Genomic DNA, 19,681 nt, shown 5'->3' with positions numbered 1-19,681 from the left:
AACAGATGTTCTCCACCTCTGATCCTGGTTCTGTTGGAGGTTTCTTCCTGTTCAGAGGGAGTTTTTCTTCCCTCTGTTGAAGGTTTTTCTCCCTTAAAGAGGAGTTGTTTTTTTCCCTCTTAGCTTAAGTGGGAATTGTTGAATTGTTGGGTTTCTCTGTATAATATTGTAAAGTCTTGCTGTAAGGACTTTAATGTGTTAAGTGCCATGAAATAACCTGTGTTGTGATTTGGCGCTATATAAATAAAGTTGAACTGAATTGAATTGAATAATGAGAACAGGGAATCTGCCTGCTCCTTTATCCTCTGTCTGACTTCACCGCTGGGTTAAACAGTCTCTAACCTGTAAATCTAGTGTGATTGTGGTGCTGTGGGTCACCCTCTGTCAGTGGATGGATTCCCAGTATTCAGCTCATTGATGTTGTTTTGCTTGGTATATATTCTGAGATATAACTGTATAAACTATGACCTTCAACTCCCTGAGCTCTTTTTTTAAACAGGAAAACCTTCATCATCACAGTTACCATCATTAGGACACGAGTGAAGACAGTTGCAAGAGATACAAAATGGATCCACAGTAAATGACAATTCATCAGCAGTCGCTTTAATAGGTACACCTGCTTATTAATGTCATTATCCAGTGAGCCAATCGTGCAGTGCATCATCCTGCAGACAGTTAATGTTCATATCAAACGTCAGAGGGAGAAGTCATGTGATCTCAGTGCTTGTGTCCTGATTGGTGGTGTCTGGTTTGAGTATTTCTGAACCACAGCGCTCTCAAGAGTTCCCTCAGGATGGTGCAAAGAACAAACAGCCAGTGAGCTGCAGGTCTGTGGGGGGAAGCACCTCTATGAGAGAGAGGTCAGAGGTCAGAGGAGAGTGAACCTGCTGGGAAACAAACTACCTGCATGAATATCAGGCTTAATTAAACCTTGTTTCATTTCACCACATCTGCAGGTTCATTTGAAACTGTTACAGCAGTCTTTAACCAATCAGCATCAACCACCACATGTGTGTCGTTCGCCAGAACCACCTCTGTGGTTGGAGTACGTCCGTGTCACCTCCACCGGCCTCTGAATGGTCCAGTCTGAACACAGCAGAGGCTGAAGCAGAGACAATCAGTTGATGCTAACTCAGAAAACTTCTCTATAAGCACGCTGAGCAGAAGAACAACATGTTGGACCACAGCAGCAGAACAGTCCGCTTTGATCAGCCAGAACAAACAGACAGCAGACATGAAGCTCCAAGCAGGTTCAACTGATCAGGATATCTTTCTGTTATCTGGTTTACTGAACCTGACAAACCAGAGAACATCTAAGTGGTCACATCAAGGTAGATAACAACTCGATAAGTAAACCCAGGGTTTCCCAATTGATGAGGGTGTTACATAAAAGGGGCGGAGTTTGCAGCATCTGACCAATCACAAACACTGATAAGTGTTCTGGCAGCACAGCGACATATTTTATAAACTATCATATTGGACAGATATGAGGAAGTTAAACATATAATCCAGCTGCAGCTGCTGAATGGTGGAAGGACAGCTGACAGGAAAATCGGTGTGAATGAAAGAGTTAAAAGTCTTTGATATCACTGTCCATCATCAGAGCACAATGACATCTGACTGGAATGACTCTCCAGGAAGTTAATGTGCTGATTAGATGTATTCTCATGTTGTATTCAACCATTTTAGACTTATTTGCTTATATATTTGAATCTGTTATCTTAACCTGATCCAGAGCAGGTTAGCTCTGCAGCATCAGTTACCATGGTGATGTATCCCGGTAAGAAGTAAACCAGCTTGCCTCACCAGTTTCAAGACATGCACTGAGCAGATTCCTAGAAACCTCTCTAACTGGTAAATGTAGATTTTGTAGGAAAGTATTCTTCCCATATTGTACCTCTATATCAGATTTATGTCAGATAGTTTGACAGTGAAGAGTCTGTGTCAAATAGTTTCCATAAATTTGATAGATTAGTTTCCCCATTATTAATTAAATCATATTGACCTATTACATAATAAATCAAAATGGAATTGCTTATGGAGCTTTCCAAATTATAATTAATAAACAGATTACACTGAGGCTCCTTAAATATGTTCTTGACATTTTACAATTGATAAGTATTGTATTTGCTTCTTTCCCCCAAAGACTTCTGTTTTATATTTTATTAATATTACACAGAACCTTTTTTTAATTTTGTATTTAGTAGTTGTTTTTTTGCCCTGAGTCGTGCCTGCAGGTCTTCCTGCATGTATCAACAATAAAGTGGTTGAGTACAGTCTCCACACACTGAAGATCCTCCTGCATCAGAGCCTCACTGTAACTTCACAGGAAGCCTGTAGTGTGACTGCTCAGGTTCGTCTGACATCATCAGACACTTGGACTGATCCCTGAAAACATCTGGAGTCAGTCAGCACATTAATTATATGAAATCTGCATCAGAACGCACACAGGAAGTTAGTATTCAGCTTTTTAATGAACAAAAGACTCTGTCCACATCTTAAATACGTGAAAACATCAGTCCTGACAAACCAAATACGATCTCTGGCAGCTGATTTTTAGCTTGACATGTAGCATCCACAACACAACCAATTAATATCTTGGCCTTATATTGACACGTTAATGATTTCTTCACGTATGTTTTTGACATGTTTGTTGTTTCTTTGGATCAGTCTCCTCTCTGTCAGCCTCCTGTTTGAACGTCTCTCCCTCTGTCTTGTGTTTTTCAGGTCGAGGAATGCTGCTGTCCTTTCTTCTCTTCTTCTCGGCCCCGTCGCCACTCAGCGTGTCTGCATACAACACATCAGCAGGTAATGACTGTCGAACACAGGAGCTGCTCTCTGACACGCTGCCTGCAGTCCTCTGCTGAAGCAGACCAGTGTGTCCGTCTTCTGTCCGTCCTCTGTTTTGTTACTGAATGTGACGTGTTGATTCGTGGAGGTCTCCTGATGCATTTTAATGGGCGATAAGAAATTATTAACACTTTAGAAATTAAATGTCAATTCATTAATCAAGTGTTCAAATCAAAAAGTGGTTTGTACAAGAGGGTCAATAAGTACATGTACATCATCATCATCATCAGTGATCACAGCTGTGTTGCTGCCACAGCACACCATAACAACACTGGATGAGGAAGATCCAATCATCTCTAAACTACAACAGACAGCTAATAAAAACAAAGTTGTCATTAACATTGAAGGTGTATTGATCGATTCACCACGTTAAATAATTTGAGGAACATGCAGGAAAACATTCCAACTGGTCACCTTTGACTGGCGGCACAGTGAGTGATATCACTGTTTTCTTCTGACTTTACATTAACAAGCAACACAAAGAGGACATGTTGTGTCACAGGACACGAGACAACTGATCACGTTGTTGAGTCTGCGGAGCAGGAATCACTGACACAGGTCCAAACAGCTTCATCTGACCCTCAATGTTTTCACTTTATTATCCACATTTTGACTTTATTTTATTCTCTACACTTTGACTTAATTCTTGACATTTCCACTTTATTGTCTGTATGTAAAATTAAAAAAAAAAAAAAAAAAAAAAAATCTTCCTCCTCTACTTTAGTTTCATAGTCCTTTAAAGTGTGTCGTTTAATTTCTGTATCTTGCTCCACACCAGAGCTCATAACTTCAGTCCTTGTCCAGTGTGTGTTGGATCCACAGGGGGACGAGTCACCTGCTGCTTCACTTCACACTGCAGACTCTCCCACTCATCAGAGAGCATCACTCATGTGACACTGGGGTTCAGGAAGTTCAGGAGTTGAGAGTGAATCAAACCTTATTTACCTTGAAGGACCTCTGACTGTTGTGGTGAGATGGTGGTTCTGGGAGGGGGCAGTTGTTCTGGTAATATGACCTGTTCCTGGTGTTTTTGAACGGTCCTGTGCAGGTACCAGCAGTGACCCACTAAGCAGATGTTTCTGGGTATGTGTGTGTTCAGTCTCCTTTATATCAGTCAGCTGCTGAGCATCAAACTGCTGCACAGCTTCGGAGTGTGAGAGACAAGGATCATCTCCCCCCTCCATCACGGTGGCTTGTCAGCCAGGCCACGCCCCCTTATCTACCAACCAATGAAAGCACTGATGAGTATCTGCTGCAGCCTCAGGGTGCTTATTGTGGTGCTCTGACACTGATGCTCAGACAGTTGTCAGATATACAGACATGAACCTGCCGTCACATCAGTGAGCTGTCGTTTCCTCTTTGTGCGGAGCAGCCGGGTGGTGTGTGTGTGTGTGTGTGTGTGTGTGTGTGTGTGTGTGTGTGTGTGTGTGTGTGTGTGTGTGTGTGTGTGTGTGTGTGTGGTGGGGTGTTTTGTATGGGAGTTACATCTCCTGGTCTTTCCTGTTCTGTCGTGAGGATGCAGTGAATCTTCAGTGAGGTTGTACACTGAGGGTGGACCTGCCTGAGATGGATTCTCCCCGGGGAACACACACACACTCCTCCTCGTCCTCCTGCTTCTCCTCCTCCTCTTCCTCTTCCTCCTCCTCCTCCTCCCACACTAAGCTGTTTTAAGACATGTTATCGGTGCTTCTCTGATTGATCTTTTTCTTTCTCAATCCATTTATTTCTGTTTGTTAACATAATCAATAACTAGTCATTTAGTCATAATAAGTCTTTGTTTCACGTTCTCTGTATCAGTCACAATGTTGGGCTTCAGGTATTCCTGATGGATATCAGATTTTTATTTGTATTTATTCTAGGAAAGCGTTTGCATTGTGAAACATGAGGGCTGCGTCCCCATCGGGGTGATAAAAGCTTTCTGTCTTCCTATACTTTGGATATTGTCGCCGGTGTAATGGTCCAGCTGTCCCCCAAAGCGTCTCCACCACGCCGAGAGTGCTGGGCCTTGACAGAAGACGATCCCTGGGGTCTATTTCTCCCTTCCTAAACCTCAGAGGGCACACGATGGATAGTTGAGATTTCCCTTTATGTACCCGGTTCCTGAATATGTCAGCAGTGGATCTCACTGCTCAGGGTCAGCCCTGTAATCAGTCACCCAAACATTGTGTAAACTCCCAGCCTGGTCCCTGGAGAGCCCCACAGGAGGGCGGGTGGGTCCGAACATCCAGAATGATTTCATCTGGACCTAACTGGCATTTAACCATGGAGCCACCGTAATGGAAGCGGACTCACCTGTCTGTGGTGAAGACCAGTCCTGGCTGAGAAACGGTTTGAAGGCCAAGTGTGTGAGAAGTCCTTGTCATTCAGCTGATCCTTCCACTCAGCTGAAGAGGAAGATGATAAATCCTCATAATCTCTTTTTTCGTGGACCAAGGCAGCCCACACTTCTTTTTGTTCTGGGGGAGGTCCGTGCCACTCATCAGGATGTCAGATTAGTGTAATTCACCTTCTCCAGACTCGTCGTGGGTAACGTTTATGCTTGCCTGGTTTCGTAACAAAATATTGAAATCTTTCTGGAATAAGTCGGACCAATTTGCTTCCATAGGGTGTCCACAGGACGAGGGCTTTAACTCGAACAGGAGTGAGATGGTCTTTGTCATCGTAGGCACAGTGAGCTGGAGTCTGTGTTGTGAGGTCGTCGGTCTCCCACACCTGCCAGAGATCAGGAGTCGTCATGCAGTTAAGACGAGTCAGGCCTGTAATCTCTCTCCGCACCAGAGGACTCGTTATTCTGCCACAAGTCCAGCAGAAGGAGAGACGGTTGTTTTTGGGTGTCGTGCTCCGTGGCACCAGTTTGCTGTCGATGCACTCGATCAGCACCTGCAGCTGTGAAGGACATGAAGCCTAAAACGCTTCATAATTGTGATTCAGCAGGTTTCACTTTTACTCGTGCAAAAGCACCATATGTTGAATTTCCCTCGAAGGGCCTTGATTTTCGTTGGATTCGTTATAGATCAGAAAAGACTTCTCTTCTCTTCTCCGTGGGGAGTCATCCTTCAACCGGAGCTCTGAGGAGGGTATTTGCCTGTTCACCCTGATCTTTTTTACCCTGAGTCCTTATGACCAGTGTAACGTCTCCGTCCTCAGACCCTCTGGACACACTAACCAGCAGTATTTCCAGAAGACGGACATGGAGCGCTCCTGTCACAGCCTGACTACGGTGGTGAGTGTCTGTCAGCAGCCTCAGAGCTGCGTGTCCTCCTTCCCTCACGGCCACAGCTCCTGCTCCCCTGCTGCTCAACATACTTCTACCTCGTGGGCGGAGGCCAGATCGGTGCAGGGTCGGCAGAGGACCATTTTGAGGTGGTATTCTGTCAGGGCCCGGCGCTATTATCTCTGTCTTTAGTCCCCTAAAGGTCAGTTCAGAGGCTGAGTTGGAGTACCGGTGGCTGGTCGAGTCAGACCGATGGTGACCGGTAACACAGCTTCTCCTCATCAGCACTCCACCAAGCACAGATCTTCCTTTATTAATCTCCGTCGGTGCCCTGCAGCCGCGGCCTGTCTCTTATTTGGATTCAGAATAATTTCTTCAAAATCCTCCAAATCCTCCAGTAAAGCTGCTCCGCACGTCCGTATGATCCACGACCATAACACAACCAGATCTGAGCTCTGTTCCCTGTGTGTGTGTGTATTTGGTGTATGTGTGTATATGGTGTGTATTTGGTGTGTATTTGGTGTGTATATGGCGTGTATATGGCGTGAATATGGCGTGTATATGGTGTGTATATGGTGTGTATATGGCGTGTATTTGGTGTGTATATGGTGTGAATATGGTGTGTATTTGGTGTGTATATGGTGTGTGTATATGGCGTGTATTTGGTGTGTATATGGTGTGTATATGGTGTGAATATGGTGTGTATTTGGTGTGTATATGGTGTGTGTATATGGCGTGTATTTGGTGTGTATATGGTGTGTATATGCCGTGTATTTGGTGTGTATATGGTGTGTATATGGCGTGTATTTGGTGTGTATATGGTGTGTATATGGCGTGTATATGGTGTGAATATGGTGTGTATTTGGTGTATATATGGTGTGTGTATATGGCATGTATTTGGTGTGTATATGGTGTGTATATGGTGTGAATATGGTGTGTATTTGGTGTGTATATGGTGTGTGTATATGGCGTGTATTTGGTGTGTATATGGTGTGTATATGGTGTGTATATGCCGTGTATTTGGTGTGTATATGGTGTGTATATGGCGTGTATTTGGTGTGTATATGGCGTGTGTTTGGTGTGTATATGGTGTGTACATGGCGTGTATTTGGTGTGTATATGGTGTGTATATGGTGTGTATATGGTGTGAATATGGTGTGTATTTGGTGTGTATATGGTGTGTGTATATGGTGTGTATATGGTGTGTATATGGTGTGAATATGGTGTGTATTTGGTGTGTATATGGTGTGTGTATATGGCGTGTATTTGGTGTGTATATGGTGTGTATATGGCGTGTATTTGGTGTGTATATGGTGTGTATATGGCGTGTATATGGTGTGAATATGGTGTGTATTTGGTGTATATATGGTGTGTGTATATGGCATGTATTTGGTGTGTATATGGTGTGTATATGGTGTGAATATGGTGTGTATTTGGTGTGTATATGGTGTGTGTATATGGCGTGTATTTGGTGTGTATATGGTGTGTATATGGTGTGTATATGGTGTGTATATGCCGTGTATTTGGTGTGTATATGGTGTGTATATGGCGTGTATTTGGTGTGTATATGGTGTGTATATGGCGTGTATTTGGTGTGTATATGGTGTGTATATGGTGTGTATATGGTGTGAATATGGTGTGTATTTGGTGTGTATATGGTGTGTGTATATGGTGTGTATATGGTGTGAATATGGTGTGTATTTGGTGTGTATATGGTGTGTGTATATGGCGTGTATTTGGTGTGTATATGGTGTGTATATGCCGTGTATTTGGTGTGTATATGGTGTGTATATGGCGTGTATTTGGTGTGTATATGGTGTGTATATGGCGTGTATATGGTGTGAATATGGTGTGTATTTGGTGTATATATGGTGTGTGTATATGGCATGTATTTGGTGTGTATATGGTGTGTATATGGTGTGAATATGGTGTGTATTTGGTGTGTATATGGTGTGTGTATATGGCGTGTATTTGGTGTGTATATGGTGTGTATATGGTGTGTATATGCCGTGTATTTGGTGTGTATATGGTGTGTATATGGCGTGTATTTGGTGTGTATATGGCGTGTGTTTGGTGTGTATATGGTGTGTACATGGCGTGTATTTGGTGTGTATATGGTGTGTATATGGTGTGTATATGGTGTGAATATGGTGTGTATTTGGTGTGTATATGGTGTGTGTATATGGTGTGTATATGGTGTGTATATGGTGTGAATATGGTGTGTATTTGGTGTGTATATGGTGTGTGTATATGGCGTGTATTTGGTGTGTATATGGTGTGTATATGGCGTGTATTTGGTGTGTATATGGTGTGTATATGGCGTGTATATGGTGTGAATATGGTGTGTATTTGGTGTATATATGGTGTGTGTATATGGCATGTATTTGGTGTGTATATGGTGTGTATATGGTGTGAATATGGTGTGTATTTGGTGTGTATATGGTGTGTGTATATGGCGTGTATTTGGTGTGTATATGGTGTGTATATGGTGTGTATATGGTGTGTATATGCCGTGTATTTGGTGTGTATATGGTGTGTATATGGCGTGTATTTGGTGTGTATATGGTGTGTATATGGCGTGTATTTGGTGTGTATATGGTGTGTATATGGTGTGTATATGGTGTGAATATGGTGTGTATTTGGTGTGTATATGGTGTGTGTATATGGTGTGTATATGGTGTGAATATGGTGTGTATTTGGTGTGTATATGGTGTGTGTATATGGCGTGTATTTGGTGTGTATATGGTGTGTATATGGTGTGAATATGGTGTGTATTTGGTGTGTATATGGTGTGTGTGTATATGGCGTGTATTTGGTGTGTATATGGTGTGTATATGGTGTATATATGGTGTGTATATGGTGTGAATATGGTGTGTATTTGGTGTGTATATGGTGTGTGTATATGGCGTGTATTTGGTGTTTATATGGTGTGTATATGGTGTGAATATGGTGTGTATTTGGTGTGTATATGGTGTGTGTATATGGTGTGTATATGGTGTGTATATGGTGTGTATATGGCGTGTATTTGGTGTGTATATGGCGTGTATTTGGTGTGTATATGGTGTGAATATGGCGTGTATATGGTGTGTATATGGTGTGTATATGGTGTGAATATGGTGTGTATTTGGTGTGTATATGGTGTGTGTATATGGCGTGTATTTGGTGTGTATATGGTGTGTATATGGTGTGTATATGGTGTGTATATGCCGTGTATTTGGTGTGTATATGGTGTGTATATGGCGTGTATTTGGTGTGTATATGGTGTGTATATGGCGTGTATTTGGTGTGTATATGGTGTGTATATGGCGTGTATTTGGTGTGTATATGGTGTGTATATGGCGTGTATTTGGTGTGTATGTGGTGTGTATATGGTGTGAATATGGTGTGTATTTGGTGTGTATATGGTGTGTGTATGTGGCGTGTATTTGGTGTGTATATGGTGTGTATATGGTGTGTATATGCCGTGTATTTGGTGTGTATATGGTGTGTATATGGCGTGTATTTGGTGTGTATATGGTGTGTATATGGCGTGTATTTGGTGTGTGTATATGGTGTGTATATGGTGTGAATATGGTGTGTATTTGGTGTGTATATGGTGTGTGTATATGGCGTGTATTTGGTGTGTATATGGTGTGTATATGCTGTGTATTTGGTGTGTATACGGTGTGTATATGGTGTGAATATGGTGTGTATATGGTGTGAATATGGTGTGTATATGGTGTGTATATGGTGTGTATATGGTGTGTGTATATGGCGTGTATTTGGTGTGTATATGGTGTGTATATGCTGTGTATTTGGTGTGTATATGGTGTGAATATGGTGTGTATATGGTGTGAATATGGTGTGTATATGGTGTGAATGTGGTGTGTATATGGTGTGTATATGGTGTGAATATGGCGTGTATTTGATGTGTATTTGGTATGTATTTGGTGTGTATTTGGTGTGTATATGGTGTGTGTATATGGCGTGTATTTGGTGTGTATATGGTGTGTATATGGTGTGAATATGGTGTGAATATGGTGTGTATATGGTGTGAATATGGTGTGTATTTGGTGTGTATATGGTGTGTATATGCTGTGTATTTGGTGTGTATATGGTGTGAATATGGTGTGTATATAGCGTGAATATGGTGTTAATATGGCGTGTATCTGGTGTGAATATGGAGTGTATTTGGTGTGAATATGGTGTGTATTTGGTGTGAATATGGTGTGTATTTGGTGTGTATATGTTGTGTATATAGCGTGGATATGGTGTGAATATGGAGTGTATTTGGTGTAAATATGGTGTGTATTTGGTGTGTATATGTTGTGTATATGGCGTGAATTTGGTGTGTATATAGCGTGAATATGGTGTGAATATGGAGTGTATTTGGTGTAAATATGGTGTGTATTTGGTGTGAATATGGTGTGTATTTGGTGTGTATATGTTGTGTATATGGCGTGAATTTGGTGTGTATTTGGCATGTATTTGGTGTGTATTTGGCATGTATTTGGTGTGTATTTGGTGTGTATTTGGTGTGTATATGGCGTGAATATGGTTTGTATTTGCCGTGTATTTGGTGTGTATTTGGCATGTATTTGCTGTGCTTGAAGAAGGGCCCTGTAGCTGCCTTTCTCTTTAGATTGTTTGGGATTCATTGGCAACATTCCAGATTCCCTGACAACATCCTCCTATTTTCTCACGAGGTCGACACCACCTGATTATATTCCAGAGGTCCATAACGTGGACATATTGGGCTCATTCTCCCTACCCATATCTCCTGCTCGCTGTCTAAGTGCTGCGGACCTCAATATTAGCTGGATTTGATAAAAACAGGGCATGAAGGAGGTGATTACTTGAACTCTGTCCGCTGTGGCGAGGCAAATTCTTGTGCATGGCCTCTATTTTGATCGGGTACATAAGACTCACTGTGTGACTCTAATTGCACCATCACTGGCCTCGCAGGACTGTGTATGAATCTGTATGCGGCTGTAGTTGGGCGGTGTGCCACTCTTTCCTCTCTGTCCCCTGCAGTCCTCCTTTCATTGATAGTTCCCCAGGCGGTGCTGAATGGAGCTGCGTCAGGCAGCGGAGGGTTTTCTCTGTTTAAGTTGGGGGTGAGTTCCAGTTGGGGCGGAACAGATCGAGTTTCTGGATCTCCCTCCGATTCAGTGTGGTCATCTGGAAACGAATGAGTTTCATCAGCCGTCGCTGCTTCACAAGCCTCAAGGTCTTATGTGGATTTGAAGCAGGTTTTTCTCTGCTCTACTCGCTGTCCTTCACGGTTTGGATTGCCAAACTCTGATCCGCTGCACAAATGACATATGATACTCTTCCAGATAACATATATTAAGTAGAGGAACCTCGTCGGAGGTATCCCGCCTTTCTTTTTCCAGTCGAGGAGTAGAGGAGACTTCAAATCTTTTACTTAGAACACTAAATAATCAACATGACATGACTCCACATGATTACTATTAAAACTACAAGTAAAGCACCTGAAATGACTTAAAAGGAAAGTTAATAACTAGACCCGATCACACCAACACTTTATTTTGGCCATTAAGAACAATTTAATGAGATTAAATGTCAGCCTCATTACATGAAAATTACAAGTAGAAATGTGTAAGAATAAACATGAGAGAATACAAGTAATCTTAAAGGGAAGTATATCAAAGTTACTTAACTCAATAAACGATTATCATTAAAAATGCTAAATACATCAACAGGAAAATGTATACATAAATGGTACTTGATGGGTGTAAGGATGAATAAATCAACAAATGTGGACAAGATAAAGTAAAGTCAGACATTTTGGTCAGCAGAGGAACAACGAGTAATGAACACTGTAAATCAAGATGACCCTCTGATGGACATAAAGGGAAAAGTAGGAACCAGCTGGATGCTCCTGTTACAAGATGATGTGAGAGCTGGGAGTTTACTTCCTGATTCTCTTGCCTCCATCATTAACAGCGTGTATGAGGGGTTTGAGGGATGCTATGAACCAACAGGACATCGATGTGGGTGGTGCAGTGGCTAGCATTGTCACCTCACAGCAAAAAGGTTCCGGGTTCGAATTCAGTCCTGGGCCTTTCTGTGCGGAGTTTGCATGTTCTCCTTGCGTGGGTTCTCTCTGGGTTCTCCGGCTTCCTCCCAACATCCCAAAACATGCACCTCAGGTTAATTGGTGGTTCTAGAAATTGACCTTAGGTGTGAATGGTCTTTGTTTCCGTCAGTCTCTTTGTGGCCCCGGGAGGGAGGCTGTAGCTCAGTTGGTAGACTGGGTTGCACACCAATCAGAAGGTTGGTGGTTCATTCCCCAGCTCCTCCTGCCCACATGCCCAAGCGTCCCTGAGCAAGACACTGAACCCCAAATTGCTCCCAATGGTGTACCATCGGTATGTTGTAAGTTGCTTTGGTTAAAGGTGTCAGCTCAATCAAATGTAATGTAATCTAAGTAGCTTCTGTTTGCATCCGTGAATGTGTTGTGATGAATCTGCTGTAAAAATGACCTGCAGCAGGACGAACTCTGTCTCTGCTTGTTCTCTGCAGCACAAACCATTAAATTCAACAGACAGGCTGAGCATGTACATGTGTGTCCTCCTCCACGGAGGCCCCAGTTGGCTCCATTCACTCCATTTCCATCCGGCTGAAAGCACAACGTCTCCGTGTGAAACTGTCACTCAGCTGACCAATAGGATCTGCTGGCAGCAACAAACAAAGCTCATACGGATGCAGTGGAGACAGAAATCACTGATGAGGTGATGAAGGTGTGTTCTGCTGGAAACCTCCATCATGGACTGAAACCGTTACACGAGGCTCCATCTAGTGGTTGGCTCCTGAAACACTCACAAACATGGATTAAACACAATATCAGCTTCTTAAAAGTCTTCCTGAAACCTGCAGATTGTTCTTCTGTCATGTGGCTCTTTACTGTCATTACTGCTGTCTGAGGATCCATCTGGATGTAAAGTTTACAGACTCATGATGTCAAAGCAACACCTTTCTTTTGACTGATTTTTTCATTGTAAATTTTGAGCGTTCCAACATCTGATCAATAATCTAACAGCTGATCAATGTTCTAACATCTGATCAGTAATATAACATCTGATCAATAATCTAACATCTGATCAATATTCTAACACCTGATCAATGTTGTAACATCTCATCAATAATCTAACAACTGATCAATGTTCTAACATCTGATCAGGATTCTAACATCTGATTAATAATCTAACAGCTGATCAATGTTCTAACAGTTGATCAATAATCTAACATCTGATCAATGTTGTAACAGCTGATCAATGTTGTAACATCTGATCAATAATCTAACAACATCTGATCAATGTTCTAACAGTTGATCAATAATCTAACATCTGATCAATGTTGTAACAGCTGATCAATGTTGTAACATCTGATCAATAATCTAACAACATCTGATCAATGTTCTAACAGTTGATCAATAATCTAACAACTGATTAATGTTCTAATAGTTGATCAATAATCTAACATCTGATCAATAATCTAACATCTGATCAATGTTCTAACAGTTGATCAATAATCTAACAACTGATCAATTTTCTAACAGTTGATCAATAATCTAACATCTGATCAATGTTGTAACAGCTGATCAATGTTGTAACATCTGATCAATAATCTAACAACATCTGATCAATGTTCTAACAGTTGATCAATAATCTAACAACTGATCAATTTTCTAACAGTTGATCAATAATCTAACATCTGATCAATGTTGTAACAGCTGATCAATGTTGTAACATCTGATCAATAATCTAACAACATCTGATCAATGTTCTAACAGTTGATCAATAATCTAACAACTGATTAATGTTCTAATAGTTGATCAATAATCTAACATCTGATCAATAATCTAACATCTGATCAATGTTCTAACAGTTGATCAATAATCTAACAACTGATCAATTTTCTAACAGTTGATCAATAATCTAACATCTGATCAATGTTGTAACAGCTGATCAATGTTGTAACATCTGATCAATAATCTAACAACATCTGATCAATGTTCTAACAGTTGATCAATAATCTAACAACTGATTAATGTTCTAATAGTTGATCAATAATCTAACATCTGATCAATAATCTAACATCTGATCAATGTTCTAACAGTTGATCAATAATCTAACAACTGATCAATTTTCTAACAGTTGATCAATAATCTAACATCTGATCAATGTTGTAACAGCTGATCAATGTTCTAACATCTGATCAATAATCTAACATCTGATTAATGTTCTAACAGCTGATCAATAATCTAACATCTGATTAATGTTCTAACAGCTGATCAATAATCTAACATCTGATCAATGTAGTAACAGCTGATCAATAATCTAACATCTGATCAATAATCTAACATCTGATCAACGTTCTAACAGCTGATCAATGTTCTAACAGCTGATCAGTGTTCTAACAGTTGATCAATAATCTAACATCTGATCAGACTGATGAGTAGATCAGATCACCTGCTTCAGTGGGAGGAGTTAACCTGATCAATAACAGGTTGATTGATCACCTAGAAATGGTTCAGAATCATGTTTACATGTTATTGAATGTTTCTAAATGATGTTTGATGGAGAGACGATTGAGTGAAATATCGACCAGTGTTCAGAATGATTTTCATTCAAATGTGTTATTGTCCTGATATATTGATACGTATTGATATATATTGATATATTCTGATATATTTTGATATATATTGATATACAGCAGGTAAAATAAGTATTGAACATGTCACAATTTTTCTATATATTGACATATATTGATATATTCTGATATATATATTCATACATATTGATATATTCTGATATATATTCATACATATTGATATATTCTGATATATATTGACATATTCTGATATATATTGATATATTCTGAAATATATTGATATATTCTGAAATATATTAATATATATTGATATATTCTGATATATATTGATATATTCTGACATACATTGATACATTCTGATATATATTGATATATTCTGAAATATATTGATATATTCTGAAATATATTAATATATATTGATATATTCTGACATACACTGATATATTCTGATACATATTGATATATTCTGATATATATTGATATATTTTGATATATATTGATATATTCTGATATATATTGACATATATTGATATATTCTGATATATATATTCATACATATTGATATATTCTGATATATATTCATACATATTGATATATTCTGATATATATTGACATATTCTGATATATATTGATATATTCTGAAATATATTGATATATTCTGAAATATATTAATATATATTGATATATTCTCACATATATTGATATATTCTGACATACACTGATATATTCTGATACATATTGATATATTCTGATATATATTGATATATTCTGAAATATATTGATATATTCTGAAATATATTAATATATATTGATATATTCTGATATATATTGATATATTCTGACATACATTGATACATTCTGATATATATTGATATATTCTGAAATATATTGATATATTCTGAAATATATTAATATATATTGATATATTCTGACATACACTGATATATTCTGATACATATTGATATATTCTGATATATATTGATATATTTTGATATATATTGATATATTCTGATATATATATTGATATATTCTGATATATATTGATGTATTCTGAAATATATTGATATATTCTGAAATATATTAATATATATTGATATATTCTGATATATATTGATACATATTGATATATATTGATATATTCTGAAATATATTGATATATTCTGAAATATATTAATATATATTGATATATTCTGACATACATTGATACATTCTGATATATATTGATATATTCTGATACATATTGATATAAATTGATATATTCTGATATATATTGATATATTCTGAAATATATTAATATATATTGATATATTCCGATATATATTGATACATATTGATATATTCTGACATACACTGATATATTCTGATACATATTGATATATTCTGATATATATTGATATATTCTGAAATATACTGACACATTCTGAAATATATTAATATATTGATATGTTCTGATATATATTGATACATATTGATATATTCTGACATAATTTATATATTCTGATACATATTGATATATTCTGATATACATTGATATATATAGATACATATTGATATATTCTGACATATATTGATATATTATGATACATATTAATATATATTGATATATTCTGATTGATATATTCTGATATATTGATATATTCTGATATATAATGATACATATTGATATATTCTGATATATATTGATATATATTGATTTTTATTGATATATTCTGATATATATTGACATATTCTGATACATATTGATATATTCAGATATATATTGATATATTCTGAAATATATTAATATATATTGATATATTCTGATATATTGATACATATTGATATATTCTGAAATATATTGATATATTCTGAAATATATTAATATATATTGATATATTCTGACATACATTGATACATTCTGATATATATTGATATATTCTGATACATATTGATATAAATTGATATATTCTGATATACATTGATATATATAGATACATATTGATATATTCTGACATATATTGATATATTATGATACATATTAATATATATTGATATATTCTGATATATATTGATACATTCTGATATATATTGATATATTCTGATATTGATATATAATTGATATATAATGATATATTCAGATATATATTGATATATTCTGATATATATTGATATATTCTGATATATATTGATACATTCTGATATATATTGATACATTCTGATATTGACATATAATGTTATATTTGGATATATATTGATACATTCTGATATATATTGATATATTTTGATATAAGCTCTCCGTTGTCATCGACAGCTGTGGATGTTTCTAACTTGAACTGTAAAAGTATTATTGTTCACACAGATTTTAGGTGTTTGATAAAACAGCTGATGTCATTCAGCTCTGATGACTTGGCTTCAGTCTTCTTGTCTTTATTTCAGGTTGTGTGATCATCCGACCCCCCCGAGATGGAGGGATACGGTACCGAGGCCTGACCCAGGAGCAGGTGAGGAGATTCCTGCCCTCAGGATGGTCACATGGTGGATCCTCACTCTGCTGCTCTCTAACAAGATCAACACATCAGACATATTACTTCTAAATGCTTCATATTAAGGATTATTTAGTGTTTGTCAGTTCCTGCTGATGTTTCACAATATAATCCTCCCAGTAAAGAGCGGTGGTGCCCCTGGATCTGTTGGAAGGCTTATAATGTGAAACATCTGCACAGGAAGTGTTGGCAACATTTTAATAAAGCAACAGCAGATGAGCAGCAAATGAAAAATGCCCTTCTATCTGTTTGTTAAATACAGATCACCATATTTATGTTGTGATATACAATATGGACTCTGTGTGTGTAGATCCGCAGTGTGCAGGTGCTCCCGGTGGACTATGAGATTGAGTACATCTGCCGGGGCAGCAGGGTGATCGTGGGACCTAAAGTCAGGAAATGTTTGCCCAACGGCACGTGGACGGATTTGAACCAGCGCAGCAGATGCTGTGAGTTTAACCTCCCTCCACTCTGTCATCCATCCCACATCTAATCACCTCCCACCTGAGACGGCGGGAGGACAGAGATGTCCTCATGTGGTGAAAAGCAGCTACCAGAGTGAGACGAACACAGGAAGTAAAATGTCCTCACGTCAGAGCGAATTAAAAATAGGTATTTCTGGATTCAAAACTGATATTTCTGGATTAAAAACAGGTATTTGTGGATTAAAAACAGATATTTCTGGATTAAAAACGGTTAGTTTTGGATTAAAAACAGGTATTTGTGGATTAAAAACAGATATTTGTGGATTAAAAACAGGTATTTGTGGATTAAAAACATATATTACTGGATTAAAAACAGTTAGTTTTGGATTAAAACAGGTATTTGTGGATTAAAAACACATTTCTGGATTAAAAACAGGTAGTTTTGGATTAAAAACAGGTATTTCTGGATTAAAAACAGATATTTCTGGATAAACTCACTAAAGTGTGACACAGCATCAGTAACAGTTCTCGGTCCAGATCTCGGTGAGTGTCCTGGTTGTGACCCGTCATCCGTTCCTCTCCGTCGCAGTTGGGAGGATGCAAATTTATCCTCAAATCAAAACAAAACAAAAATCCCAAAAAGGAAAAAACTTCAGACATGTGAGGGGAAACAAAAGAGCCGCATGGCCGGTGATACTTCCTGTGTTTGATGTATGCTCCTGTTTCCAGAGGATGAAGGATGATCAGGAGGAAGTCTGTAGATGTACACCTGACAGGGAGGTAACGTATGAAGCAGGTGAGGTGTGTGTGGTCGAACATGGTGGACATGCAGCCTTCACTCTGAAACAGCCTGAAGGGCCTCACAACGCCACTCAGTCTGTTCAATCACTCTGAACTGAATCCCAAAGACAACCGGCAACACAAACAGCTGATGATGAAGGCTCAACGACACGATGACAGACGCTCCTGTTGGCCTGAAACTGGAGCAAAGAACCAGTTCATCAGTCAACACCCAGTTAACTAGGAAAATATCCAACTTTATATCAAGTATGTATCATATGGCAAAACCTTGTATTTGCTTTCCTCTGAAGTGCAGAGCTGAGGTCAGGACATGTTAGCCTATCTTAACATTAGGACATGTCTCCAGCTGACCTCAGACCTGCAGCTCTGCTCTCACCATCTCACCTCACAGGGTTTTACTACCACATTGAAAGATTCCTTTGATATTTAAGCCTAAAATTGTTCTGTATTTGATAGTTATTAAATAAATTGGATAGAAAATGCAGATAGTTTAATTTCAGATTGTGATGGAGGTGAATACATAACAGTGTTCTTGTGCTTCCTCCTTCATCATCACACGTCACATGTTACTTGTATCAGCTGACATATGATTCCTGCCTCATTCCTGTTGTGTTTTCAGCGTGTTGTACGTCTCACCACCGTGTGTCCTCTCTGTCTGACCTGCTGTCTCACACACTGACTCCCTCCTCTTTGGTGTCAACACCAGTTTTTCCGCTCACTGCACTTTTCAAGTTGTTTTGAAGTCGTTATGTGTTGAGTTTGAACGTCTAATGTTGCTCCCCCGTGTCACATACAATCACAGCATCACATGTGAAGCCTCCTCTGCTCCTCTGTCGTAGTGCTGCTGTGTCCTCGGATGTGGACGTCCCTGGAGAATGGCAGGGTGTCCCCGCGGCCCCCGGGACCCCCGGTGGAGGGGACGGTGCTGCACTACAGCTGTCTGCCTGGCTTCATCCTCATGGGCCGAAACTCAACTCACTGCAACAAGATGGGAAAGTGGGACAGCCCCAAACCAGTGTGTCACTGTGAGTCCCTCCTCTTCCTCTGCGTTATGAAGTCACAGCTCTGTTCTCGTAGTTGAAGGTAAATGAACCGTATTTAGTGTGAAGGCAGAAAACCTCCCGTCCTGAATGGATTTCATTTGACTGTTTTCTATATTTTAGAGCAGCGTTGTTTACATGGTTGTTATCTCGTGTGTTTGAGCATTAAAGCCTCCATGTACTGTACACGCGTGTTCAAATGGTCCCTCA

The 19,681-nt window shown here is 38.8% G+C and overlaps 1 protein-coding gene across 2 annotated transcripts in view; it reads left to right on the top strand.

Annotated features, from left to right (window-relative positions):
• The window catches only part of gabbr1b (gamma-aminobutyric acid (GABA) B receptor, 1b), a 116,259-nt gene that overhangs the window by 20,699 nt on the left and 75,879 nt on the right, over positions 1 to 19,681 (top strand). Inside the window, exons 2-5 of one of the 2 annotated variants that reach the window (XM_069176962.1) lie at positions 2,728 to 2,808; positions 17,099 to 17,163; positions 17,516 to 17,654; positions 19,271 to 19,456. In XM_069176962.1, coding sequence (XP_069033063.1) covers positions 2,728 to 2,808; positions 17,099 to 17,163; positions 17,516 to 17,654; positions 19,271 to 19,456 — 471 coding nt within the window. Of the gene's footprint in view, positions 1 to 2,727; positions 2,809 to 17,098; positions 17,164 to 17,515; positions 17,655 to 18,359; positions 19,457 to 19,681 lie in introns of those variants that run through there. The other variant, XM_069176963.1, reaches the window with a different exon arrangement.

The sequence above is a fragment of the Embiotoca jacksoni genome, unplaced genomic scaffold, assembly GCF_022577435.1.
Source record: "Embiotoca jacksoni isolate LCO1_2020_lvr unplaced genomic scaffold, fEmbJac1.0.p SCAF_7, whole genome shotgun sequence".
In the NCBI taxonomy this organism is placed as follows: domain Eukaryota; kingdom Metazoa; phylum Chordata; class Actinopteri; family Embiotocidae; genus Embiotoca; species Embiotoca jacksoni.
Note: the sequence above shows the minus strand (reverse complement) of the source record. Positions and strands in the feature narration are given on the sequence as shown.